At 52.7% G+C, this 25,398-nt stretch overlaps 2 protein-coding genes across 11 annotated transcripts in view; one reads left to right on the forward strand and one right to left on the reverse strand.

Annotated features, from left to right (window-relative positions):
* Positions 1-1,720: 1,720 nt before the first annotated feature.
* Positions 1,721-17,028, forward strand: NAXD (NAD(P)HX dehydratase). 5 transcript variants are annotated; one of them, XM_084759836.1, is made up of 10 exons: positions 1,721-1,830; positions 7,021-7,171; positions 7,694-7,739; positions 8,857-8,945; positions 10,553-10,661; positions 13,511-13,561; positions 13,646-13,750; positions 14,399-14,519; positions 15,620-15,740; positions 16,643-17,028. In XM_084759836.1, exons 1-10 carry the CDS (start codon positions 1,791-1,793, stop codon positions 16,788-16,790), a joined length of 981 nt encoding a protein of 326 aa, XP_084615962.1. In that variant the 5' UTR covers positions 1,721-1,790; the 3' UTR covers positions 16,791-17,028. The 5 variants fall into 5 exon arrangements, with proteins under 5 accessions (XP_084615962.1, XP_084615965.1, XP_084615961.1 ...); XM_084759835.1 differs by having other exon boundaries at positions 1,776-1,944; XM_084759837.1 differs by lacking the exon at positions 1,721-1,830 and adding an exon at positions 2,040-2,217.
* Positions 17,029-17,465: 437 nt separating this feature from the next.
* Positions 17,466-25,398, reverse strand: part of CARS2 (cysteinyl-tRNA synthetase 2, mitochondrial) — a 39,816-nt gene continuing 31,883 nt past the window's right edge. For 5 of the 6 annotated variants that reach the window (XM_084759832.1, XM_084759830.1, XM_084759831.1 and 2 more), the window contains exons 10-15: positions 21,622-21,688; positions 21,160-21,298; positions 20,520-20,643; positions 19,089-19,187; positions 17,837-18,043; positions 17,466-17,644 (exon numbers count right to left, since the gene is read on the reverse strand). In XM_084759832.1, coding sequence (XP_084615958.1) covers positions 17,573-17,644; positions 17,837-18,043; positions 19,089-19,187; positions 20,520-20,643; positions 21,160-21,298; positions 21,622-21,688 — 708 coding nt within the window. In that variant the 3' untranslated portion in view covers positions 17,466-17,572. The remainder of the gene's footprint in view (positions 17,645-17,836; positions 18,044-19,088; positions 19,188-20,519; positions 20,644-21,159; positions 21,299-21,621; positions 21,689-25,398) is intronic. The other variant, XM_084759833.1, reaches the window with a different exon arrangement.

Consider the following 25,398-nt stretch of genomic DNA (forward strand, 5'->3'; position numbering starts at 1 on the left):
TATACATCACATGGTATACGTGAGAATGTACTCGTCTAGGTAGCAGCCCGGTCTTGGGGGCCAGTATTTAGCATTTGAATACACAGCACCAGATCAACCCCCAACACTTGTCAATGATCAAATTAAGGTGAGGTCATCACCATGAGTCCTAAGGTAGGGTGAGCCTGTCCCGTGGTGGTAAACAGAAAGGAATGAAAGTGATGTGACTTCAAGGCAAGAGATGCCAAGAGCTGAACAGGTAATTGAACTGTAAGGGAAGGAGGGGACCTCCCTGAAGCTGTATTTTATTTCTAATGTAGGGGGCTGCATGCCCTCCCAAGTGCAAGGTTCTCTACCATGACCTTGGCGACAATTTAGTGTCACAATGCCAAATGCTGGACATTGCTGAATGTGAGGCCCAAAGGAAACGCCAATTCCCTCAAACTCCAAAAGGCAGCCCAAATATCCAGGAGCAGGCTCAACCTGAACTGTAGGAGGATTTCCCCGGGGTTAGACAAAGGCCAGCGTTCCTCAGGAACTTGGGAAGCCAACTTCCCTCTACCAAAAGCAATAATTTCCCAGACCTCTGGCAGAAGGGACGGAGGGCTGGCGACCTGTGGCACCTATCAGCGTGTCAAAGCACACGCTGGCCTCCAGGCGCCTCTGTGTTACAAGAAGCTGTTACACATTTCAAAGTTGATGTTAACCCTTCTTCCCTCCTCCCCTCCCCTAAACACCCCCAGCTCACAGGTTCCCGCCCCACAGCCTCATCCTCTCTCTCTCTCTCTCTCTCTCTCTCTCTCTCTCTCTCTCAAGATTTATTTATTTATTATTATGTATACAGTGCTCTGCTGGGTGTACACCTGCATGTCAGAATGTCAGAAGAGGGCATCAGATCACATTATATAGATGGTTGTGAGCCACCATGTGGTTGCTGGGAATTGAACTCAGGACCTTTAGAAGAGCAGCCAGTGCTCTTCACCTCTGAGCCATCTCTCCAGCCCCCTCATTCTCTTTTAAACCCCGCTGTTACTTATGGTCCTGTCTCTCTTTGTTTTCTCCATCCTCTATCACCTGCTAGTCTTCCCTCTCACAGACAACCCTGCCCATGTCCAGGCTGTTGGCCACGTTTAGTCTCCTGCTTTCTTTCTCTGCTCTGGACTCTTCCAGACGCCTCTGGCTGTTCTCTCTCACATCTACAATAAAACCTTTCTGCTTAGCCTTACCATAGGGAGCTCAGCTTATACACTCAAGCCATCAGTTCGTGTCACTTGGCTCGTGTCCCGAGCCAAGTCGGGATGCTTTCCAGTTTGGGAGTTTGAGCTGTGGCAATCTGGGGTTACCTATCTTCTACTGAGATGCCACAGACCTCGAGGAGCTGGACCAGAAGGTGCTTTGAGAGATGCAAAACTAGGGCCTGTAGACCTGGCTAAAGAACACCACCTGTTTGGCCAGCACAGGTGTTCGACCGGTCAAGTTAGCTGAGCTCTAAATGAATCCTGTCCCATCACGCCCACGGACAAAACACTACAGAGTGAAAAAGAAACAGGACCCTACACCTTCGCCAAGGCTTTTCAGTGAGCAGCTATCACTCTCTATTTAATCTGGGGCCAGGACAGATTGGGTGCCTTGATTGTCAATCGTCCGAGCAAGTGTGATTGGTGGAGGTTGACCCCGGAGGTGGAACTAGTCCTAGGACCACGCTTCCGGGCGGCGCGCGGGGGCCGCCAGGAGCCCAGAAGAAGGACCAATGGCGGTGGCCCGGCGGCCGCGCGGGGGCAGCTGGGAAACCGGAAGCCGGCCGGACCGCCATGGGTGTACGCTTTGTAGCGTTCCGCGCCTGCGGGCGAGGTAAGATCGATACCGGCGTCCCGCGGATGGCCGTTCGCGCGTGTGGGGCTGCGGCAGCCGTGGTGGCGCTGCTCTCCGCTGCTATCGCGCTCCACTGGCCGCCGCTGCACGCAGGTACCGGCCGGGGCCGCCCCTGCGGGACGGGTGCACCCGAGTCAGGAGCGCCGCGAGCTGGCGGACTCAACCCGGGCGCATGCACACACAGCGCTGGGGAGCCGGTGGGGCGGGCTCGGCTCCGGTGTTTTGTTGGGAGCCTGGGCTAGACGTGCGTGAGACGCGAGCCGTTCCGTGAGCAAGGTTGTGTACACACACTTGCTTGACTTGCCAGTACTTGTGTGCCCGAGACCGGCTGCCCCTCGGCTCCAAGCCTGCAAGTTCTTGGAGGAGGTGGGTGGAGACAGGATGTGGCTGGGCCCCTTTCCTGTCCCTTAACGCTTAAGGACTGTGTTCTGGGGGCTTGAGAGTTGAACCAAGTCAAGTGACTTCCGTATTCACAGCCCCAGTTAGACACTTTTTAAGCCCGTAACTCCGTTTGTAGAGCAGCCAGACCCTGTCCCAACAGTTGGAGTAGGAGGTAGGTGCCTTTTCAGATAGGACAGACTATGGAGGAAGAACTCAGGGATTAAGAAAATGGGTCGTTTGGTTCTCATGTCTCTTTATATGATTTTGTTCCTTTCTGTGCATAGTTATTTTTCTAACATCTCCAGCATAACCTTGCATTTTCTCACAAGGCAGAGAAAGCTGTTGTCTGCCTTTGTGTAGACACAGAGCCTCTGAAGACGTGACTTAGCATTCCCCAGGAGTGAGCAACGGACATGCTGCAGCGGACTGTGTGCTATAGGATTTATTAGGAAGGTTTGACCATGGGCCACAAGCGTGTTGCCTGAAACCCAGGAGTAAAATGTGCAGACATTTGGGCTTTTTTATTTTCAACATAAGTAGTTCTGAATGCCCTGGGAAGGTGGTTCCTTCAAATCTGCAATGCCCGCCACACCCGTGAGAAGGCTTCTAATCAACCCTTTATTTAGAGACCTCTTCGTGGTTACTGCCTAACATTTTCAGGCACTGATTATTAATGTGGTTTTCCTGGTGCTTATCTGAGCTTTCGTTACTAGATTGATTTGGTAAGCTTCTGCCAATGAACGGGTGGAGTTCTGGGCTTTAGATCTTTAAAGTAGCTGTGGTCTGGTTGACTCTCACTTAGTGTAAAAGATGGCTGTCATGTATTCCTGCTTAGAGTGCACATTAACTCAAAGCACTTGGGGCACAAAAGGTGTGCTAGTCTTTCTCAGCCATAGTCTCTCCAAAGCCACCAAAATACAAACAGGCTTGACCTGCTTTTCCAGACTCTGGATTGCCTTGGCGTCAAAGTCACTCATGTAAATAGTATTACATTTTAAGTGGCCTCTTAATACTTCCGTGGATAAGTCCACTAGGAGTGGCAGTAAGCCAACTAAAGCTTAACCCAGTGTGAAGTGTTGGGAAATCTAATTGACCTTCCTCAGGCCTTTTACTTGATGTAAAGTGCCTGACTTTTAAGTGTATTCACATCATCCTAATGGCGTCCTGTCATAACAGATATAAAAGAGCAGCCAACTCTTGAGTGACAGCAAAGCAGGAAAATGGGTGTTGGTCTCAGGCGTCATCTTGGGTTTTTTGTTGTTGTTGTTGTTGTTTGGTTTTTGGTTTTTTAAGACAGGGTTTCACTGTGTAGCCGTGGCTGTCCTGGACTCACTTTGTAGACCAGGGTGGCCTCGAACTCTCACCGATCCACCTGCCTCTGCCTCCCGAGTGCTGGGATTAAAGGCATGCGCCACCACCCCGGCTCATCTTGTATTCTTAGTAGACTTCTAGTTTGTTGTCTGTGTCTGAGGTAAACAACATGGGCAAAAGCAACTTGTGAAAAATAGGTTCATTTCAGCTTATATTTCCAGGTCACAGTCATCTTTAAGGGGAATAAAGACGGGAACGGAAGCAGGGGCCGTGAAGGGACTGTTCGCTGGCTCAGCCTGCTTTCCATGCCACCCAGCCCCACCTGCCTGCGGGCGGCAGTGCTTACAAGCAAATCCAACATCAAACAAAATTCAAGACAGTTTCCCCACAGACAGGGCCACAGGCTAATATGATCCTTTGTTGAGACTCAGCCTAGATGGCTCTTGGCTGTGTAAAAACTAACCATAGCTAGAGGCCTGTGTGATAGCTTTGTGACACCTTGTGGGAAGTTTGCTTAATACAAGAATGTTAGGCCACAGACAAAAGTTAAACTAAGAAAATAGTAAAGTCCCTAAAATAGCCTGGACTAATTTGGCTCTTGTCTTACAGAGGTCCATGTCTCCACAGTTGAGGTGTTGTAGTCAGCTCACTCGCCGTGTAGGAGCATCATGTGGCAGATACAGCTGCTTCAGCTGCTTCAGGGGACAGGGGCAGAGTCAGGCCAGGGGCAGTGCTGATTGGTGGCTTGGATTTTATTTGGCATTCATACAGTTCTAGTTAAAAACATAACATGCTGTACTTCGTGACAATTTTTTTTTCTTCCCAAATGATTTTAGAGAACATTTGAGAAAGATTCGACTCTGTTAGTTAAACAGGTGAAATCATTTGGTTAAAAAACAAGTTATTTTGCCTTCAGGTGGCAGCATTTTGGTAAAATGGTGCAATGGAACACAGTGAGTTCCCGTCTTGGTGAGCACTGAGTCAAAAAGCACAGCTGGGAGATAAAAGGTTGGAGAAAGGCATGTTACTTCCGTCAGGAGAAGGACACCGCTGGGGTTATTCCAAGCAGTGACGTCTATAAATACAGGTGGAAAGATGGGGGTGGGGCGGGGCATTCCTGTTCCTATAGAAAATGCTATGGGTTCTGGCACATCCTAGTTTAAGGTGTACTTTTCTGAGCTTGCTCAGTTTTAGGTTATTCAAGAAGGAAAGATGCTAGACATGTTTCTGGGCTGCTTAGCGCAACGTGAGAGTCCTGTTCAGAGGATGCAGGTGACAGGCGCACACCCTTCTTGCCGTGCTCAGTTTGGGGTCATAACCATGGTGGACATAAGATTTTTATGCATGATTATCTACTTTAGTTGTCTAAAAGAATGGTCTTAATGACTTGGTGACCCCCAGCTGCCTCTGGAAGTTTCTCCCAGTATTAGCTGAAACAGATAGAACAACTCTAAAGATACAACATGGAGGAGTTTGCCTCAAAGGTGGCAGCTTCCCTTAGCACCTGGAGCCTGCTTCCTCATCTGTAAGTGGAGGATAATTAGGTGCTAACGAGCCCTGTGATCCTAAGGATTCAGCCTGGCACAGCTCTTTCTCAACCACAGAGATTGGGACAAGGTGCTTTTTCCCTGAGTGATAGGTGGGGCTTGCAGGAGAGAGGGGTCTCGTCCCAGGTGTGGTCAGGTTTAGATGGTTCAGATGGGTGTGCAGAGGCTTAGGGGAGGGCAGGTGTTGGCTCAGATGCCACTGCTCCTGGGGCAGGCACACGCTAGCGTCCCAGCTCTCCCACTGCAGGCACACTGGGTCCTATGCAGGTGACGTAATTATGCTGTGTTTTCATTAAGTGTGTCCCAGGGAGCCAGGAGAGGCTTGTGCTGTCAGGCCTCTGTGGTGAGGACAGGGCAGGCCAGCCGAGCGGGTGGTATGTAGGGTGCTGAGGAGAGGCAAGAATGAGCAGCTGGGTCTGGGTGGGAGGGGACACCAGGGACAGAAGGTGGCTGGCGATGGCAGGCTCCCTCTACCAGAGGCTCCCTGTGGTCCAGGTCTCGTTTTCACCTGGGTGGAAGGGGCTGGGTTGGTGGTAATCGGTGCTGTCCTCACGCTTGGGGCTGTGTGTGCACTTGTGAGGTCAGTGAGGCCCCGCCCTTGTGCTTGCATGGAGCACAGAGGCCTGGATCCGATCTCCAGCCGCCCTGGAGCATCAGGCGTGTGGCATGTGCCTGTGACCCCAGTGCTGGGCCTTACTGGCTGGTTGAGCAGAGTCAGCAAGGCCCAGTGAGAATCTGACTCAGAAAGTCAGGTGAGCTGGGTGAAGGCTCAGCCAGTGAAGTCACTGCTGTTCAGGCAAGGGGACAGTAGTGCTGGGAGGCACACACAGGAGGAGCCTGGGACTTCCTGTGCATCTAGTTAGCCAACGGGCAGCTCTGGGCTCAGTGAAAAACCCTGGCTCAAGGAAAACACTGAGCATTGACATTGACCTCTGGCCTCCATAAACATACAAGCTCAAATGTGCACACTTATTACCCTCTTTACACACACACACACACACACACACACACACACACACACACACGGTGGACAGCTCCTGAGAACAGTTCCAGGGTTGGCCTTTGGCCTTCATGTGCATGCACACACCCTACCCACACCCCCAAAGAAAATAGTAGAACATTTTATAGAGTAAAAGTAAGGAAAATCAGGCTGGAAGAGAGTGCTCCATTAGGAAAATCCTTAATTATGATCCTAGGAAGTGGGTGCATTGGCTTCTGTGGAGTTACAGCTGAGCTGTTGTAAATAATCAGACAAAGCACACGTCTCCCGGAAGCTGCTGCTGCTGCTTCTTCCCCCCCCCCCCAGGAAGCTTCTTAAAAGCCAATTAAGATGGAGTTAATTAGACACAGTTCAACATGGTGCAGTGAGCCACCGTGCCACCTTGAGCCTGATTTAAGATGTGCTGTGTTTAGAACGGCCCTGAGTTATTTAATTACTATTTAACTGCTAATGCTGTTGGCGATAATAGGATGGATCCATCAGCCTTTTGACTAACAGTGAGGTGTGGGGAGAGCCCTCACAGGCTTAAAACGCTGCAGTTGAAATGAAAGAACAAGAGTGTGTTAAGTGATGATCTGTAATTTTAGGTTGCTAAAACTGGAAGATGAGGGGGTGTGTGTGCGCGCGCGCGTCCATCCGTCCGTCTGTCCGTCCGTCCGTCCCTCCTGCCCCGTAACTCTGGCAGATGAGGGTATGGGTGTGTGGGTGTCCGTCCTCCGTCCGTCCGTCCCTGTCCATCCCAGGGTCTGGTACATTACAGAAAGGGTGGTGTACAGAGTGCTGCTGTTTACACTGTCCTTTCTGACCCTCGCTCACCCTAAGAAGTAAGTGAACCCTCTGATAAAATGGAGAGTTCCCACGATCAGTTTTGGGAAGCCTTTTGAATGGCGGGTACTGAGCCTCTAGTGACGACGTTTTTCTGTTTTGCAGCTCTACAAAGAGCATTCTCCCTGCATGCGGCACAATCAACAAAGGACATGGAGAACCTTTTTCAGTTGGTGAGAAACATTGTGCCTGCTCTGACGTCGGAGAAACACAAAGGGCAAGATGGGAGAATAGGCGTGGTCGGGGGCTGCCAAGAGTGAGTGTCTCTCCTGCCTGGCTGGCTACATCTGCCATCCTTCTGTGCGCCTGCTTCTCCCATCAGTCTGTCCGTCCATCTGTCTGTCTGTCCATCCATCCATCCGTCCGTCCGTCTGTCATGTGCAGTGATCATTTCCAAATACAGACTGATTGGATGCAAAATACTTGTCACAGGTCAGACCCAGCTCACTGGCTTGCTGGTGAGTGTGTTGACATCATGCTCTGGGTCCTCTTACCTTCCAGTGTCCATGTGCTGTGCGGAGGGATGGCCTGCACCCAGCTAGCTCTTGTACTTGGGACAGAGACCTGTCACACAAGCCAGTGTTGGGAAACAATCACAGGTGTCATGTGAAGGGTTTCTAGTTCTGAGTGTCTCTGCGTGTTGAGCTTATGGTTTGGGCCTGGCATCTATATCACTTTTGATAATTCATATCTAGTCACATACTGTTCTTACCTAATCTAGTAACAGCAAATGTGTGTTTGCTTCCCTGAGGTTTTGATACCAGTGTTTCCATTTTAGGTACACCGGAGCACCATATTTTGCAGGAATCTCAGCTCTGAAAGTGGTAGGTTTACCTTGGAGTCTTCCATTAGGGCTTTTCTGATTTAAATTTGGGTTATTTAGGGACCTGGGGAGTTGGTTCTGCGTGTAAGAGCAGACCTGAGGGCCTGAGGTCACATCCCAGCACACACAAAAACAGCACAGCCACACATGCCTATAACTCAGCATTGCTGAGAGCAGAGACAGAAAGATCTCCAGAGTTTACTGGCCCCCGGCCTAGCTCCAGGTTCTGTGAGGGACCCTGACATAGCAGGACACCTGATGCTTCCTCTGGCCTCAGGGTATAGATACCCAAGCATGTGCATATACCACACATGTGCATAACAGTCACGCACACACACGAGTTGAATTGTTTATATATAATATGACTAAATATATATAAGATATAAAATATATAATATGACTAAAGCAAACGTCTTATGATAGAAAGTGACATCATAGGGAAATGGTGTGACAAGACCGGCCAAAATTGCCTTCACCTGAGATAATGCCTACAGTCCTTCCACAAGCCTTTTTAGCTATTTTGGCCGTCTGAAGTGATAGGCATCCTGTATTACAGTGGGGTTGTTTTTGACGTTAGAGGTTTGATTTGTTTGTTTATTTGTTTTGGTATTTTAAGACAGTGTCTCTTTGTAGGCCTAGCTGGTCACAAACTCACAGAAATCCTGCCTCTACCTGCCAGTGCTGGGATTCAGGCATTTGCCACTGTGCCTGGCTATTGTGTTTGTTAATCTCCTCTGTATTTGCCTTTTAAAGCAGAATGTGACTGCTGTGGGCACTAGATGTGCACTCACGGCTGAGGTTTGCCTTGTCCCTTACCTCACCAGCAGCCCCTGTATGTTGTGTTGTGCACAGCTGAGCAGTTAGTATAAAGTGGCTTATGCTGGGCAGGCTGAACCTAACCAGGCTGAGCTGGTGCCGTGGCTCTGTCCCTGAGCCTGGGAAGGGATAGCAGTCTGGTTGTGACTCTTACGCCCCTTTCCCTTCCCCAAAGCCACTACTATCACTTCCATCTGTGTTTGGGCTTGGGGGCACAAACAGTAACAGCGGTGTGAGAGCTGCAGAGCTGCTTGTGGTCCTGTTGAGTGTGGCCTCCTCTAAGTGCGCCTCTCCCTTCTTAGGGTGCAGATCTGACCCACGTGTTCTGTGCCAGGGAGTCCGCAGCAGTGATCAAGTCCTACAGCCCAGAGCTGATCGTCCACCCAGTCCTGTGAGTGTGCGTGTGGGGGCCTTTCCCTGCAGCAGTGCTTTCGCTCTCGTGTGTCTGCTGTGCTCTGAGTGCCACAAGGAGTAAGAAGACTAAAGGGAAACCGGGCCTTGTCACACACCTGGCTACTTAGGACTCAGGCCAGACACTGTCCAGTTGGAGGCCAGTTTGGACAACTAGCAACCCTAGCTCAAAAGAAACTTCTAAAAAGTTTAGGATGGCCAGGCGGTGGTGGTACGTGCCTGTAGTTCCAGCACTCAAGAGGCAGAGGCAGGCAAATCTCTGTGAGTCCAAGGACAGCCAGGGCTACACAGAGAAACACTGCCTTGGAAAGGTTTAGGATGTATCTCGTGAAGCGGAGGTTTGCTCCCCCGCACCACAAGACACAAAGGAAATCGCAGTGACTCCATTGTTCTGCATGAACAGGGCAGTGAGGGGACCTGGGCAGGGGGAGGGCAGCGGGGAGACCTGGGCAGGGGGAGGGCAGCGGGGAGACCTGGGCAGGGGGAGGGCAGTGAGGAGACCTGGGCAGGGGAAGAGCAGCGGGGAGACCTGGGCAGGGGGAGGGCAGCGGGGAGACCTGGGCAGGGGGAGGGCAGCGAGGGGAACTGGGCAGGGGGAGGGCAGCAAGGGGACCTGGGCAAGGGGAGGGCAGTGGGGAGACCTGGGCAGGAGGAGGGTAGTGAGGAGACCTGGGCAGGGGGCTACAGATGCTAGCTCTCTGGAGGACTCAGTCCCTATGTCATGTGGGGCCTGTGTGGCAGGTTGTCTGAGGTGCGTGTTCATTAATAAAGTGGGGTTGAAGAAGGGGCTCAGCAGTTCAGAGCACTGGCTGCTCTTGCAGAGGACCTGGGCTCTGTTCCCAGCACCCTCATGGCCGCTCACAGCCATCTCTAACTGTAGCCTCTGGGGTTTTGATGCCCTCCTCTGAACTCTGCAGGTACAAGGTGCGCATATAGTGCACAGGTACTTGTAGTGCAAGTAAAGCTAAAACAAGGGCTGGAGAGATGGCTCAGAGGCTAAGAGCAATGACTGTTCTTCCAAAGGTCCTCAGTTGAATGCCCAGCAACTACATGGTGGCTCACAACCATCTGTCATGAGGCCTAATGCCCTCTTCTGGTGTGTGGGTGTAAATGCAGGCAGAGCACTGTATAAGTAAATAAATACATCTTTTTTAAAAACCTAAAACAAAAATCAGTCCATAGAGAAGTCTGAGGAGATGCAGGTCAGGTGCAGGTGGGGCCCAGATGGCATCCTGGGACAGGGAAGGATGGGGTTGTGGGTCAGCTGCTCAGAGCTGACAGTCTGCACTTGGCTGTCAGGGTGCTGAGTCAGCCCTAACTTGAGTGTTCTGGGATGTGAGTGTGCAGGATGCTCACATGAGCGGGGGCTAGGGAGGGGGTCCATGGGAACTCCTGTACTAGTGTACAAGTTCACTACAAACCTAAATGACTTTCAAAGTAAAGCGGGTTAGAGCTGAGATGCAGACTGGTGTGGGCACTTCTGGCGTGTTCAGGGGCGTGGCTCCCGTGGCCAGCACCACACATACAGTGGGTTAAACTTAACAAATGGAAGCCTAAGAAAGCCATTGTGCCTGTTTCCTTTTTCAGTGACAGTTCCAACGCTGTTGAGGAGGTGGACAAATGGCTCCCCAGGCTGCATGTCCTTGTCGTGGGACCTGGCCTAGGCAGAGATGCCTTTCTTCTCAGCAATGTCAGGGTAAGTGGGCCGTTGGTCACGCTCTCCCTCTGAGAAACTACATGGGGCGCAAGTGTGTCTTCAGTTCTTGAGGCTCAGCTGCCTGCTGCTGTTGCTCCTTGGAGGCGGATGAGTGGGTTGTGGGGCAGAGAGGAAGTGAGGCCACCAGGAGTGGTGAACGGCTTCCAGGCAGAGCAGAGGGTGCGTGAGGCCTCCTGCCTGCTTCCAGAGGAGCAGCACCCTGAGGTATGGCCGGACTTGGCAGCAGGTCTGCGTCCCTTCTGGTGTGACCCTGCTTGCCGGGGTTCTGGTGGCGTTTCCCTCCTGTGCACCTGTAAGTTCTAGAAGTTTCATGAGAGGAATTGAATTGTCTGCTGTAGTGTGACTAGGCAGCACTGTAGGCGGTGCTGTAGTTCATAGTGCAGGATCAGCCTCTCCCTCCCTCCCGAGTCGCACGGCATCCAGTGGAAGTCAGAGCCCTAAATGACTGTGTGTCTGCGCCTCTGTCTCTGTGCGTGCTGTACGTTCCCTAGTCTTAGGGGCCATCTCTTGGTTTTCAGAAGAGGCTGGGCTTCGGGGGTGCCCTGTAGATCAAAGGTCCTCAGCTTCCTTATGCTGCAGCCCTTTAATACAGTTAGTTCCTCAGGACTGCCGTATTTATAAGCTGCTCATTCACAAGCTGGCTTTGAACCCAAGTTCTCTGGAATGCTGTTGGCTGGCAACACTATGTTTCTTCGGCTACTTGTTCTGGTCCTAGCGATGCTTTCCCTGGGTGGGTGTGTCTTTCTCTCACTTTTAAACTATCTCTAATAGCTGTATCAGAACTGCGCACTCTGTTAGGCTGTGTCTGTCTGGGGGATGACATGTGTTGACACGCACACCTTCACAGGGCTCTGCTCCTGGTGCAGTGACTCCTCTTTACAAGACAGCATGGCTCACCCTGTGGCAAACCTTCCCAGTGTTAAATGTTAGCTATGGGCTGCTACTCTGCTTTATTAAGGAAAACTAGAAGAGACCCTGGTGTCACATTGCCAAAGACCATGAAATTAGAAATGGACCTAAGATCTGAAGGGTTAACAGTAAAGCCAGAGCCACAGCAGGCAGGCAGAGTGTTGATGGGGAAAGAAGTGGGCTTCTCTGAGGTCCGCGTACCTGACCCTGCGGAGAGGCTTTTGCAGCCACACTCAGAACGCTTGGCCAGTACACACAAAATGTATGTTTCCTACCCTGGCGCATTCCTTGGTGTGCTGACACAGTTTATGTCAACTTGACAGAAGCTCAAGAGTCATCAGAGAGGAAGGAGCTTGAATTGGCGAAGGCGGGCTGTGGGCGGGCCTGTGAAGCATTTTCCTAATTAGTGATTGATGTGGGAGGCCCAGCCCATTGTGGGTGCGGCCATCCCTGTGCAGGGGGCCTGGGTGCTTAAGAAAGCAGGCTGAGCAAGCCGTCATGAGCAAGCCAGTGAGCAGCTCCCTCCATGGCCTCTGCATCAGCTCCTGCCTCCAGGTTCCTGCCCTGCTTGAGTTCCTGTCCTGACTTCCTTCAGTGATGTGGAAGTGTGAGCCAGATAAACCCTTTCCTCCCCAAGTTGTTTTGGTCACAGTGTTTCCTCGTAGAACGGTCACTCTAACTAGGACATTGGGAAACGGCTGAGAGCCTCAGGCTCCAGTGGTTCACTTTGTCTCCTCATGATTTATACTTGCTTGTCCATCGCTTTTTTCTTTTAAAAATGTATTTGTGTACATATGCTGCATGTGTGGATGTACATATCACAGCTTGTGGGTGGAGGTCAGAGGTCAGCATCCATCCTATGGGTTAGGTTAGGCCTCAGGCACCTTTGCTTTGAGGCATTTTAGTAGCACATCTGATTACCATATGTAATTTTGTCATGACGAGTTGGGTAATAATTAACAACTGTGTGTGGACAACATATGTATCAGTACGTTTTAAATGGGAAAGCTTTGAAGCTTTCAGTATAGGGTCAAGGTATAGGTCTGTCAGGGGAAACGGTCCACTGTTACTATGATCTTGCTATTTAAAAGCATGTAAGTCAAATGGTAAGAAAAATGGGTAAAGTGAGCTAGATGTTGGCACGGTGGACGGTCCTCATGGCTAGTGTAGGAGCCAAATGCTGTCTTATTACACAGTGTGGAGTGTTGTTTGCCTTCTGGTGACCTGTGACCTGTGGAAGCACTGCCTGCTCCTCTGCCTCCTCTAACGGGGTGCATTGTTCTGTGGGAGGGTCCGCTGCAGGCTTTAGAACAGGCAGGGAAAATGTTCCGTGTGAGGGAAGAATGAAACTCGGCTCCACTGATTTTATAGTAACTGGTGCTGGCCAAGACTTATTAGAGTCTGGCCCGGATCATCACTGCAGCCGTGTGTGAGCACAGTGTAGTTCTAAAACAGTTAACTCAGTCCCACGTGCACCACGGCTTAAGGCATGCTTACATCGAGAGCCTTACAGAGTACACCTGCTTCTTTCACACCTGTGGGCCCTGTGGACTCAGGTAGCGCCCAAGAGTCTAGGGAGAGTGACTGAGGTGCACATAACGCATGCAGGATTGGCCTGGCCCTAAGCTAACATAGAAGTCACACAAGTGACATCACTCATAAGGATGGGGTTTAAAAGCAGATTTAGGGGAGAAAGACTCTGGGATAAGTAAAGCATAAATTCTGGGAGACAGGAGTAGAGCCCGGCTCTGGATCCCCAGGCTGTAAGCCCCATCATTCCTGGCATCTCATGAGGAACAGCTACACACCTCAGTCACTGGAGAGACAGGTAGGCGTGTGTTTGCTTTCTGGGCTTCTCCGCTTACCTGGGCACACATGGCCTTTTGCCCTCTAGTTCAGCTTGTCTGTTTTTCTGCCAGGGCATTTTGGAAGCCACCAGGGCCAGGGACATCCCTGTTGTCATCGATGCGGTGAGTGTGGCCTCTCGTCTCCCCGCTCGGTCAGCGCAGGGTCCCTGAGGCCCATCGGTGAAGGTGCACCCTTATTCTGCACAGGACGGCCTATGGCTGATTGCTCAGCAGCCGGCCATCATCCGCGGGTACCGGAAGGCCGTTCTCACCCCCAACCATGTGGAGTTCGGCAGACTCTGGGAAGCTGTGGTGAGTTCATGGGCCTCGGGGAGGAAAGGGCATCAGCCTCTTGCCCCGACCTGGGGTGAAACGGGCTCTAGGGTGTGCCCAGCTCAAGCATGGCCTGTCTCTGCAGGGTCACTGACTTGTGAATCGCAGATGTTTGCTCTGGGATCCACCGCGCCTTAGTTCCTGGGTGAATTTTAGTGGATGAATGGTGGTGGGCTTGAGCCACGAGGGCCTGCTGCGCTCACCAGCCAAGTCACTGTGTCATGCAGTGCTAGTCTGCTCCAGGGGTGCAAGAATAAAATCACTGTTAATTAAAACGGAGCCATGAGTCCTGACCGCAAGTGTCCTTTAAGCCTGCGCTCTCTGTGAGGGAGGGGCATGCACATCATCCTCATCCAGATTTGTGCTGCTCCCACAAACCTGGGTCAGCCAGCAGGTCGAGAGGAGGATGAGCTCTAGAGTAAGTGTTGGTGTCAGTATCCCTCAGAGGGCTCGGTACCAGTGATGTCCAGGCCACTCGGACCCCTCAGCCCCTAACCAGTGTCCCTGATCTCTATCGATGTGGGCATCTGAGACTCTTGATGGACAGGATGGGCACTCCCTTGCCACGTGTGGGCCCTGTGTGTCCCAGAGGATGTGATCATCTGTGCTTGTTGTCCTGTGTTGTAGCTCAGTGGTCCTATGGACACTAAAAACCACAGTGGATCCGTACTGAAGCTCAGCCAGGCCCTGGGGAACATCACAGTGGTCCAGAAAGGAGAACATGACGTGATCTCCGATGGTCAGCAGGGTGAGTGGGGGCTTTGCGTGTCACTCAGGCCAAGCTGGCATGAACCTGGAAGCCTCTCATCCATTCACGTAGATTGATCTGCATTGAACTTGCCAGCCACAGCTTTCAAGTCCTGTGTTCACTCCTAAAGGTTTGCATGGGGCTGTGGTGACATGAGGTGTTTTAGGCTTATCAAGTGCCGTAGGCCTTGCCCTTTGGCTGACTTGAGACCATTTCCAGACACACACACCTTGAGTCACAGTCCTCAGGAGGAAGCAGAGGCCGGCAGGTGTGTGAGGTGAGCCTGTTCTACATGAGTTCCAGGACAGCCAGAGGCACATAGTGGGATCCTGTCTCAAAAAAGCCAGAGACGAGATTTAAAGCAGAGATCACACATAGTCCTAGGTTACGATCCTAGCCTGCCACCTCTCACCAAGACACCCACACGTAATAACAGAGTCACTGAGTCTTTTGTTGCACTTTCTCTCATTACAGCTGGAAAGTGAAGGAAACCTCAGCACTGACATTAGCTGGAAATGTCAGGTGCCTCCCCCAGGAGCAGAGTGGAGAGGCAGTGTGTGGGTGTGCTAGTAAGGCTGCCAGTCTGCACTGAGTGGCCAGGCCACCATACTGTTCAGAACAAGTAGCTAAGCTGCTAGTGAGATATGGAGTTGACAGGGACCTGAATTTAGAGTCATTAGAACCCTAAGGCTTGTGCGTGTGAATCCACACACATTCACCCACAGCCTGGACAGGAAGTGCACAGCGTGTTCTGGGTCCAGACCCTGGCCATGAGGCTCTGCTGATCCCAGCATGCTCAGACACAGCACCAGGTTCTCAAGTCACTTCCCAAAGAAACACCTTTCCATGTGCTCAGGTGGGTAGTGGGCAGCGGGAGGAGTGTCCACGTGGGGTGCTGCAGAGGGACATGGGAGGCGATGTGGAGATGGTCTTCGGGCTAGGCTCAGGACCTCAGGCTGAGGACGTGCCCTGCGCTGACTGCTCTTCCCAGGTGCTCACCCTCCGTGGGCTGGGTGTGTGGTGAAGTCCTCCTTAGAATAAGCAGGGAGGGGTAGCTCACGGTGTGGATGCTGATGCCTGCTCCTGCCTTTTCTGTGCAGTGCTCGTGTGCAGCCAGGAAGGCAGCAGCCGCAGGTGTGGTGGGCAAGGGGATCTCCTGTCAGGCTCCCTGGGTGTCATGGTGCACTGGGCCCTCCTTGCTGGACCAGAGAAAACAAACAGGTATGGCACACCTTCGCTTGTCCACTTTGCTACTGTTAGTTTTGACAGCTCTCCCGGCAGCTCATGCGTCACCCCCTTTAACATCCCAGGTGAGCTATCTGTGCTCCTTGGGAGACATCTGGAGCCAGAGTTCCTGCCAACAGGTGTTTGTAGACATACATACTGGCCCCAAACCTACCAGTTGAGGGGGGGCCCTGGCATTGGGGGAATCCAAGCAGCCATGGTTGGCTAAGGACACCATTGTTGACAGGGGAGTTCAGCAGGGCCTTCTGTAACCTGGGGGCAGAGAGCACACAGGCTGGAGGACTGCACATCATCCTCAAAGCTGTATGACTCCCTGAGGCAGCAGGACGCTAAGCTCACAGGCAGCCCCTCCACCTCTGACCTGTCCTATGGACCATTACGGCCACATGCTGGGTATGGGGCGCCCAGCTTCTGGAGGCCCACAGGACACCACTGGTGCAAACAGTGTTTCAGGTGGCCTTGAACTTTGCTGGGTGCTGCAGGGTAGTTGTGCAAAGGCGGAGCGTCTAATTTGTCCCATAGCCCAAGATGGGTGTGCATGCAGCAGCCCTCAGGCATTCTGCCACGCTCTAAGAAAACCACTGAGCACTGTTAAAGCCCACCGGCCAGGAGAAACTGTTGTCCTCTGCTGTGTTCCAACCAGTCTTTGGGGAAGGGACCCAGGGCTTCCTGCGCTTCTCAGGCCCACACTCAACCATGGCACATGCCTCAGTCTTAGAGGAGGGTGCTCAGCAGCAGTGAAGCGGCCCTCTCAGAAGCCAGCTGGTTTGAATTTGCCATTTAGGGATTGCAGGTGGAAATGGGGTGAAAAGTCAGAGCCCAGAGCCCGTCCCAGTGGTCCACAGTGAGGAGGCCTTGACTGTGCTCTTGTCTTGCAGCTCCAGCCCGCTCCTGGTGGCTGCCTGGGGTGCTTGTGCACTCACCAGGGAGTGTAACCGGCAGGCCTTCCAGAAGTATGGGCGCTCCACCACCACCACCGACATGATCGCCGAGGTGGGAACTGCCTTCAGCAAGCTCTTCACCTGAGTCGGTGCACACTGAGGGGTCCCCCAAACTGTCCTCCATTTGCTGAGCCGTGGGCCCAGCCTTTAGCCTAAACTAGCTGGCAATTTAGGACATGTGCCTATTCGGACTGAAATAGGCCCAGGCTGTCACAGCACTAATCTGGCCTTTTGCAGTTGTCTGGCTTCTCAGCAGTAGCTGAGGAGAAAATGAGAATAAAGTTCCTCCCAGCAGCCCTGCTGCACCTGGCTGCTCCAAGGCAGGACGCTTGGCGCTTCTCATGCCCTCCGTTCCTAGACATCCCGCACAGGGCTCCAGTCCTCCGGTGGCTGGTAGGTGCAGTTTGGTCTTTACCTGGGGCTCACAGATGCTGTGGACACACTTGGGCCTTATCTATAGTAGTCTGCCCAGAGCACCCAGTAACCATGCACAGGAGGTGTTTGGAGGCCTGTGTGAAGGGCAGGAAACTTGGGTGTGGCAGTGTGCCAAAATGTCACTCAGTCACCCAAGGCCACTCCCTAGCCTAGCCTCCCAGCTGCAGGCCTGGTTAGGAGCAGGGTGCTCTTTGGCTCCCCTTGTGTCATCTAGTCCTTGGGCAAAAGGGCCAGCTAACAGTGCCCAGGAATGTGTCCTGAACTTACTAAGGGAATGAACTCTGCTGGCAGTTCTGAACACAATGGTGGGCAGCACAGGCTCATGTTATTGTTGGCTAAACAGCCACAGTTGGCAACTTTAATATAAAGTTTTCGTCACAGAAGAGCAGATGCCATGGCATGGTGGCCTGTGGGATTGTATCTGCCCCAGCCTCAGCTTCCAGGTTTCTGGTGTTTGGTCCTTGGATCCAGCAGTTCCCACGTGGAGGTCGTATTGCCTCTGTCCTGAAGGAGAAGGCTCTGAATAGGCATCACACTGTCACAAGAAGCAGAGGGCTGCCACCCTGCCCACAAGGCTGAGCTTTGCAGCTCTTCCAGCTTACATGCCGCCTCATCTGCATGTTGAGTGGGTCTCTCTTGGCCAGTCTTCCCCTTTATTGTGTCACTGGTGTCCCCTGTATTTACAGTGCTGCTCACCTTAACATTGATGCCATGGGTGGCAAGGTCCTGTCGCAGTGTGTCACATGCCTCCAGCAAGGGCTGCCTCTCCTGGAGCTGCTGTCTCCGGGCCTCCCCGGTTGCCCCTGGTATGGCCAGTGCATACTGGCGGACCTTCAGCCTGAAGCGCACTAGTTCATCTACCACGCAATGCAGAGCTGCTGAGTTGCTGTCTCCTGAAATACACTGAGCCAGAGACACTGACATAAGTGCCCAGCAAAGCGGGGACCCACCCCCACCCTGTGAGACCACTCAGCTGGCTTCTGTTTGGCTATGTCTCTATGGGTTTAAAGATTTACTTAGAGGGCATCAGATTACATTGTAGATGGCTGTGAGCCGCCATGTGGTTGCTGGGAATTGAACTCAGGACCTTTGGAGGAACCACCAATGCTGTTGACTTCATCTCTCCAGCCCCTTTCTGAGGAATCTTAAGTGGGTTGGGGTGTGCAGAAGTCTAGTCACAGGGTCAGGTCCGAGCAGGAGTTCATTCCTTAACTGTCTCATGCTAGTAACACCTGCTTTGACCTCTTCTAGGCCTTAGAAGTGATTGTCAGGTGTTGGAAGTGTCAACAAAATCCTGTCTCAGGAGAGGCTCGCAGCCTAAGCCTTAAGCATGGATGAAGACAAACCTTTTTGCCGCAGCCCAAGTATGTAAGCCAATATAGGTGTCAAATGGCCCACCCTGTTTGCATGTGTGCACATACTGAGACTCCGTAAAGTGGTCTGCCCAGCTGTACTGGGTAAGGGGCACAAAGAGTGTCCCCTGTTAAAGCAGAACACAGCTTTGTCTGAAGCCAGCATGAGACCCCAGGAGGGGCTACAGAAGCCTTGGCAGGGTTGACAGGCAGCCAGGATGATGGCTCTGAGTCATTGCCTTCTTCGACAGCCCTAAAGCCGCACGCACAGCAGAGTGAGGAGCAAGGGGAGCCTAGAGGGGGCTTTAAGCCCACAGTGGTGTCCATGCATGGGGCAGAGAGGAGGGGCCACCTAGAGAAGAGCTGCCGGGCTGAGCGGATAGTGGCCCTGGGCTTTAGTGTCCGTAGATAGGTACAGTCGCTAATCTAGACACAGTCGTGTGTTCTTAGGTGCACACACACCTCAGCTCCCTGCATGGAGACACTTGCATGGACAGCTCACCCAGCACCTCCAGCCTGAATACTTGGTGAAAGAAGTGGCCAGTGTGCAACATGTAGGCAGCTTTAGTGCAAAGCATTGAAAGAGATGGGTGTACCTGTTGATTTGCCAGAGAAATCCCAACAGTCTCGAAAAACTGCTCAACGTAGGAGATGATGGCGCCAAACACAGTGGGACTTCTTGGACCACCAGCTTCCTGCAAGAGGATTGGCTTCTGGGGGACCACGTTACAGCCAGGCTCACTGGCAAACCCTACAGTCTTGGCGTGCTGGTAACGTGCCTCAGCCACCAGCCTTTCACACCCAGGTCCTGTGAGTTAAGCATGGCCATGGGGTACAGTGCATGGGGCATGGTAAGCTGTAGGCCTCAGATCTGGAGTAGAGAATGGGGGATCCTGGGAAGTGGTGTGTATCAGTCACTGAGCCCAGCCACATGGCTGCAGTGGCAGGTGCCAACCTGCTCTGCAGTCAGGTTCTGCTTGCCCTCCCCCAACACCAGAGGGGCTAGGTGTCATGGGACTCACAGGAAGTGATGCTTGGAAAGCAAGGCAAGGCTGCCACTCAAGAACTCTAGAACCACCCAAAGCCAGCTTCCCTGAGCAATGGCTGGGTTGACTTCAGTGTGTATAGTGTCAGCCTAAACAAGCTTGGTGACCATGTAAGTGACTCAGAAGAAAGGTACTATGGTCTGTCTGGTGCCCCTTGACAGGACACACTGCCCACCCGTGGTACTCACTGTCACTTCTGGGAATCTATTCAAGAATCCACAACTGCATGGCCACCCGCAGCCATCCACCACAAGGTTGCACAAAGCAAGCAAGGGCCCAGCACTAGAGTCTCATGTCACCACGGGAGAAAGAGGTCCTGGATGAGCTGCATGACCACTAAGTCTCCCGTCAACGGGGTGGAGATCCTGCCTTGTGACCAGAGGGCCCAGGCTGAGCCCAGGGTGGTGACTTCCTGACACCGAGGTCCCGTGTTCCTGTGGAGCACACTGCGGTCCAGATCTGGATCCCCTGGAGCTGCTTCAGCTGGTGGCCTGACACCCAGGAGACAGACGCAATTGGGTGGACTCTGAGTCCAGGTCCCAATGGACAGCTTTTCATTTGGGGGATGTTTTCTTTTTGGAGAGGGGGCAGTGGGTCCTGGAGATTGACGCTCAGGGCCAAGCATTTGCTAGGCAAACCCTTCTCCATTGAGCTACAGGTCCAACCTAACTTCCTGTTTCAACAAAGCCAATCCCTCCATGTGCTGCCAAGCCACCAGGGAGGTTGCTCAACACCCAGGGTGGCAGCCATGCAACACTACCATCTGTGCCAGGAGCACAGAGCTGATCCACCTGCTGCCCGTGCTCATGTATTTACTACTGAGCGAAGGGACCCAAATGAGTCCCACAGAATGGGAGGTTTACTGGGAGCTGCCCCAGTGCTGCCAGCTTTGGGAGGAGTCTGCATGGTTGATGGTGTCAGGACTCATTCCTCACTTAGGACAAGGCCCCACCCTGACATCCACAGCATCCTTCAAGTTACCTTGGAGACTGCCCTGAGCTGTCTGTTTGCATGGTGCACAAGGTCCAGGATGGTGTTCACTGCCCTCGGTGTGTCGAAGTCATTGGCTAGCGCAGCCTTCACAGCCTCCTTGGTGCTGGCCAGCCTGGAGTGTGATATGGGGGTCACCTATGATGATGAGGCAGCTAGGGCACTCTCCAGCCGACCCCTGGTGCCCAAGTCTGGCCTGGCACCAACCCTGGGTATACAAACATCCTTCCCTAAAAAATAAAACTATTTTAGCTTGGGGACCCTTCATAGGTGATGGCTACTGTTTCATAACAAAATCTCTTAATTCCCACCTTAGCCAGATAAAAAACGTGAAGAGTGCCTGCTGGTTGAGTGCACAGTGTCCACTCAGGTGATTTTGTAATAGTCAATTACAGAAGGGACAGTCCCCTCCCTAGAGACTGTGACCACTGAGAGCCACTGGAACAAGATAGAAACACACCTTGCTGTAGATGAGCACAGCCTGTGCAGGGCTCAGGACCACAGGGAAGTGGGGCTAACACCAGGCAGGAGGGGAGGCTGCACAGCCGACCTGCCTCACTTGGGTACTGGTGTCCTCTGCATCCTAGCCACCTGTTCCCCAAGTGACACCGAGTGCGTATGGCCTGCTTACCTCTCCCACAGCACATCTTCCCCCACAGGGCCACAGGTCAGCTGTCCCTTTACATAGGCTCGAGCATCCTCCACAAAAGAGGCCAGTCCCAGCAGGAGGTGCTTGGCTTCCAGCAGGGTACTGTCGCTGTATTCAATGGCTGCAGAGGAAGGGATGGTTGCTGGGGAAATGCCTAGCATGCCCTGTCGCACCAGTGGCAGGCGGAGCTGTGGCCAGGGGGCTGCCTGGGCATTTGGGTCCTGCTCCTGAACAGGCTCCAATGGAAGCTGTCCTGGAACTTGCCGGGCAACTGAGCTTATTTCAGTGACATGTGCTTGGATGGGCAGACAGCCTCGCCTTGGCCACTTGGCCTGGACACACTTCACAGTGACATTTCCTCCAGTCTCACTTCTCAACCCTGGGGCAGGAAGGCTTACCCCAGCCTGGCGTTCTGCCTCCACAGGCACCCGGGAGCCAGCTCACCTGACCTGTAGCTAGTGCGCAGACAGAAAAGCCGGAAGACGTCAGGGGAGAAGGAATGCAGGAAGTCCTAGAAACAGAAGACAGGCCGCTGTCACTCAGGATGGTAGCACTGGCTGTAGTGATGCAGCATCAAGCGGAAGGTGTCTACCCGAGCTGTGCCATGCCCAACCCTCACTGTCCCTTCTCCCCATTCATCACATCCCCAAGGCTACTGTCAGACCCGCAGGAAGGGCTGAGGGGGTACCCACCACACTCCTGCAGACCAGGAGTCTAGGAAAGCAGTTCTATCATCGGGGCCTCGGACCTGACATGGCCATGAGGCAGGGACTGGCTGCTACCAGGAGGCCTGGCGACTGACGGGGCAGTGTGACTGACAGTGGGGAGAGAGGATGGCACATTTGCCCTGTCCTCACTGGAGGGGAGGAGAGTTTAACAGTTCAGTGAAGGTCAGAACAAGCTGACGTCCAGGCTCAGGGTCAGACTGAGATCAGGACCAAGAGCTCTGCCCGTCCAATGTGATGGTGCTGCTCCCGGAACACTGCGGATGCTCTAAGTTTGTGACCCTCAGCAGGTACCGCCCCGCAGATGACTTACAAAATGCTTTATCTGACCTGAAAGCCTCCTCCCTGAAGACCCGCTTTCATGGTGCCAGAAAGTGCTATGCGAGCTTCCAAGGAAGGAAGCACCGAGCGATGCCAGCCAGCTATGACGCCCACAAGCCACAATAACCCTAAGGGGTGCAGTAACGACACCCAGCCCTTGGTGGTAACTGGCTAGGCCCGCAGGGTACTGGGAACCTAGCCAACTACCCAGGGTTGGTGAAGTCACGGGTTCTAGAGAGCCCACAACCAGCACCTGACTAAAGCAGCACAGCCCTCACTACAGCCCACACAGCTCCCTACACACACAGACGAGTGTAGTTCTCACCCTTCACCCAGGAACCTTCTCTTTGCAGCAGACAGAGAGCATAACAGGAGGCCAGTTTCAACTGATACATGTGCAACACAGCTCCCGCCCCCAAGGCCCGGGTCACTGTGGGCAGTGGGCGGGGCGCTGTAAGAGCCAGGGGAGCAGGGATTTTGCACTGAGATTGAAACTCAGAGAAGCTACAACTATGAACTCTTAGCAACATGACTGTAAAAATGAGATCTGAACAAGGACAACAGCGGCTGACGGGACAGGTGACCACTCAGGGGCCTCAGCCACACACAGCTTCAGGTAACTAAGGAATGTTGCAAGCAGGAGAAATAGTCTTCCCCAGGGAAAGACTGACTGGCTATTTAATACCAAATGGTCATCCCTGAAAACATACATATGAGTAACATTACACAGACCAAGCAAGTTATAGATTTGAATATATGCGCGCGCGCACACACACACACACACACACACACACACGAGACATGGAGGGAGGAAAGGGAAGGGGAAATGATGTAATTATAATCTTGAAAAATTGAGGGCTGGAAAGATGGCTCAGTGGTTAAGAGCACTGTCTGCTCTTCCAGAGGTGCTGAGTTCAATTCCCAGCAACCACATGGTGGCTCACATCCATCCAAACCCTCTAATGCCCTCTTCTGGCATGCAGGTGTACATTCAGATAGAACATTCATATACATAAATAAAATGTTTTTAAAAAGATAAATTATTTTTAAAATATACAGCCAGGGCTGGAGAGATGGTTCAGTGGTTAAGAGCACTGTCTGCACTTCCAGAGGTACTGAGTTCAATTCTCGGCAATCACATGGTGGCTCACAACCATCTATAACGTGATCTGATACCCACTCCTGGCATATAGGTGTACATATAGATAGAGCACTCTTTAAAACACACACACATACACAAGCAGCTGGGTGGTGGTGGTGCATGACTTTAATTCCAGCACTCAGGAGGTGGAGGCAGGCTGGTCCACAGAGTGAGTTCCAGGACAAGCAGGGTTACACAGAGAAACCTTGTCTCAAAAACAAAAAACAAAACAAAAAACCCAACCAACCAAAAACAAAAATAAGTGGTGAATGCTCCCACCTTGGGAGCAAGAACGTGAGAAACGTGCAGAGATCAGAGGCTCCGATCAATCACACAACATTGGTCAAGCCTTCCCTACATGGTACCCTGAGTCCTGGATACCCGTTATGGAACAGGGAGGACGACAGGGCTGACTCTAGGAAGGAAGCAGGCACATCACCTCACCCTTGCCAGGCTTGCTGTCAAAGACAGGCCCTGGGCCAGTGCCCAGAGACTTCTCTTGACCCCTCCAGCCCATCTGCCTCGCAAGCCACAGAGGCCTCTGTGGGAGTCAGGCGGCCTTCCAGCAGCTCCCAGATCACATTATTCCCTCATCACTGTCACCGTGGCAATGATGTGTGCATAGTGGTCGCTGGTCACTGGGGCTTGACACGCCCTTCCTCAGCAGGGACATGTCCCAGCACTGCCTGGCTACCACGGACAGGTCAAGCTACCAGGAGGCGCCATCAGGCCAAGGCGTGGCTGGGCGGAGACTGGCGCGGGCCACTTGATAACGTATGAAATGTTCCAGCCCAGGACCGCTCAGCAGTAACCCTGAGCACGGCTGAAACGCATCATGGCACAAGGTTGCTGGTATCAATCGCCTCCCAGAGCTGCATGGGGTCTCCCACGGGAATGGGTCAGCCTTCACCTCCTGCACAAGGACCACGTGTCTGTGGGCTGCTGGGGTGGGGGAAAGGACACACTGATGCACCTCCTCAGGTTCACTCCTCTCCACCACGAGAGAGGGGGTTCTGGTGCATCCTCTCCAGATGAGAACTCTGTACCCCTCTTCTACAGCATTATTAGGAGGCCGCCTGTCCAGGCCCCAGTCCTGGGTTCCATGACCTCCCTGGGCCACAGTAAGAATTAGGCAAAGGTGGGAATAAGTGGCCTGAGTTTGGAAGCGGTCACTCCAAGTCCCACTCACTGCTCAGTGATGAGCGTCACTGATCAAAGCCAAACCAGTGATCCAGGGCACAGACCCACCCGTGCCTGCCACGTGCGGGAGGGTGACCACAGTCAGGTCGTCCTGCTGCGGACTGCCAGCAGAGCAGTATGCCAAGGCAGCCAATGTCCACGCTTTCCATCGAAGTGTCACAGTGTCATCTAGGACCCCATGTGCTCACTCCTGTGTTTCCATTGCAATGACAAGAAGGTTCTAGACCTCACCAGGCTGCTGTACATGTGTGCGATCTAAGTATACAAGAGTGTGCAAATGTCTATGTGAGTGCATTTGTACCTGTTTCTATGTGTATATGTGTACATGTATCTATGTGAGTGCACATGAGTGTCAATGTGAGTTTATACATACAAGTTTATGTGCCCACAAGTGCATATGAGTGTATACATGTACATGTGCACATGTGGGTACATGTACACATGTGAATGTCGGGGCACATGTGTCTGATTATGCATAAGGGTAAGTGCATGTGTACATGCATCCTCGTGCACATGAGAGTGGATCTGTGGCTTTGTTGTCCAGGGTGGCCTTGGTGAATGACAGCTGTATAATTTCAAGTTCCATCTCCTGTGTGCACCGTCCCCAATTAGGAGAGTGGGTTTCTCTGCTGCCTGAATAGCCCAGACTGCCCTGTCTACCATGCCACACATATGCCAGGTGTGCCTCAGGTTGTGTCACTGTGGACACACAACCACGAGGAGCAGCATCCCGGGTGGACATGTGAGTGGGTGAGCAGGAATCACACACAGCATGCTAGGGTAACACATCACAACCATGGGGACCCAGAAGGGATGCTTACAGACCTGGAAACC

The sequence above is a fragment of the Acomys minous genome (assembly GCF_964271855.1).
Source record: "Acomys minous genome assembly, chromosome: 15".
Taxonomy (NCBI): Eukaryota; Metazoa; Chordata; class Mammalia; order Rodentia; family Muridae; genus Acomys; species Acomys minous.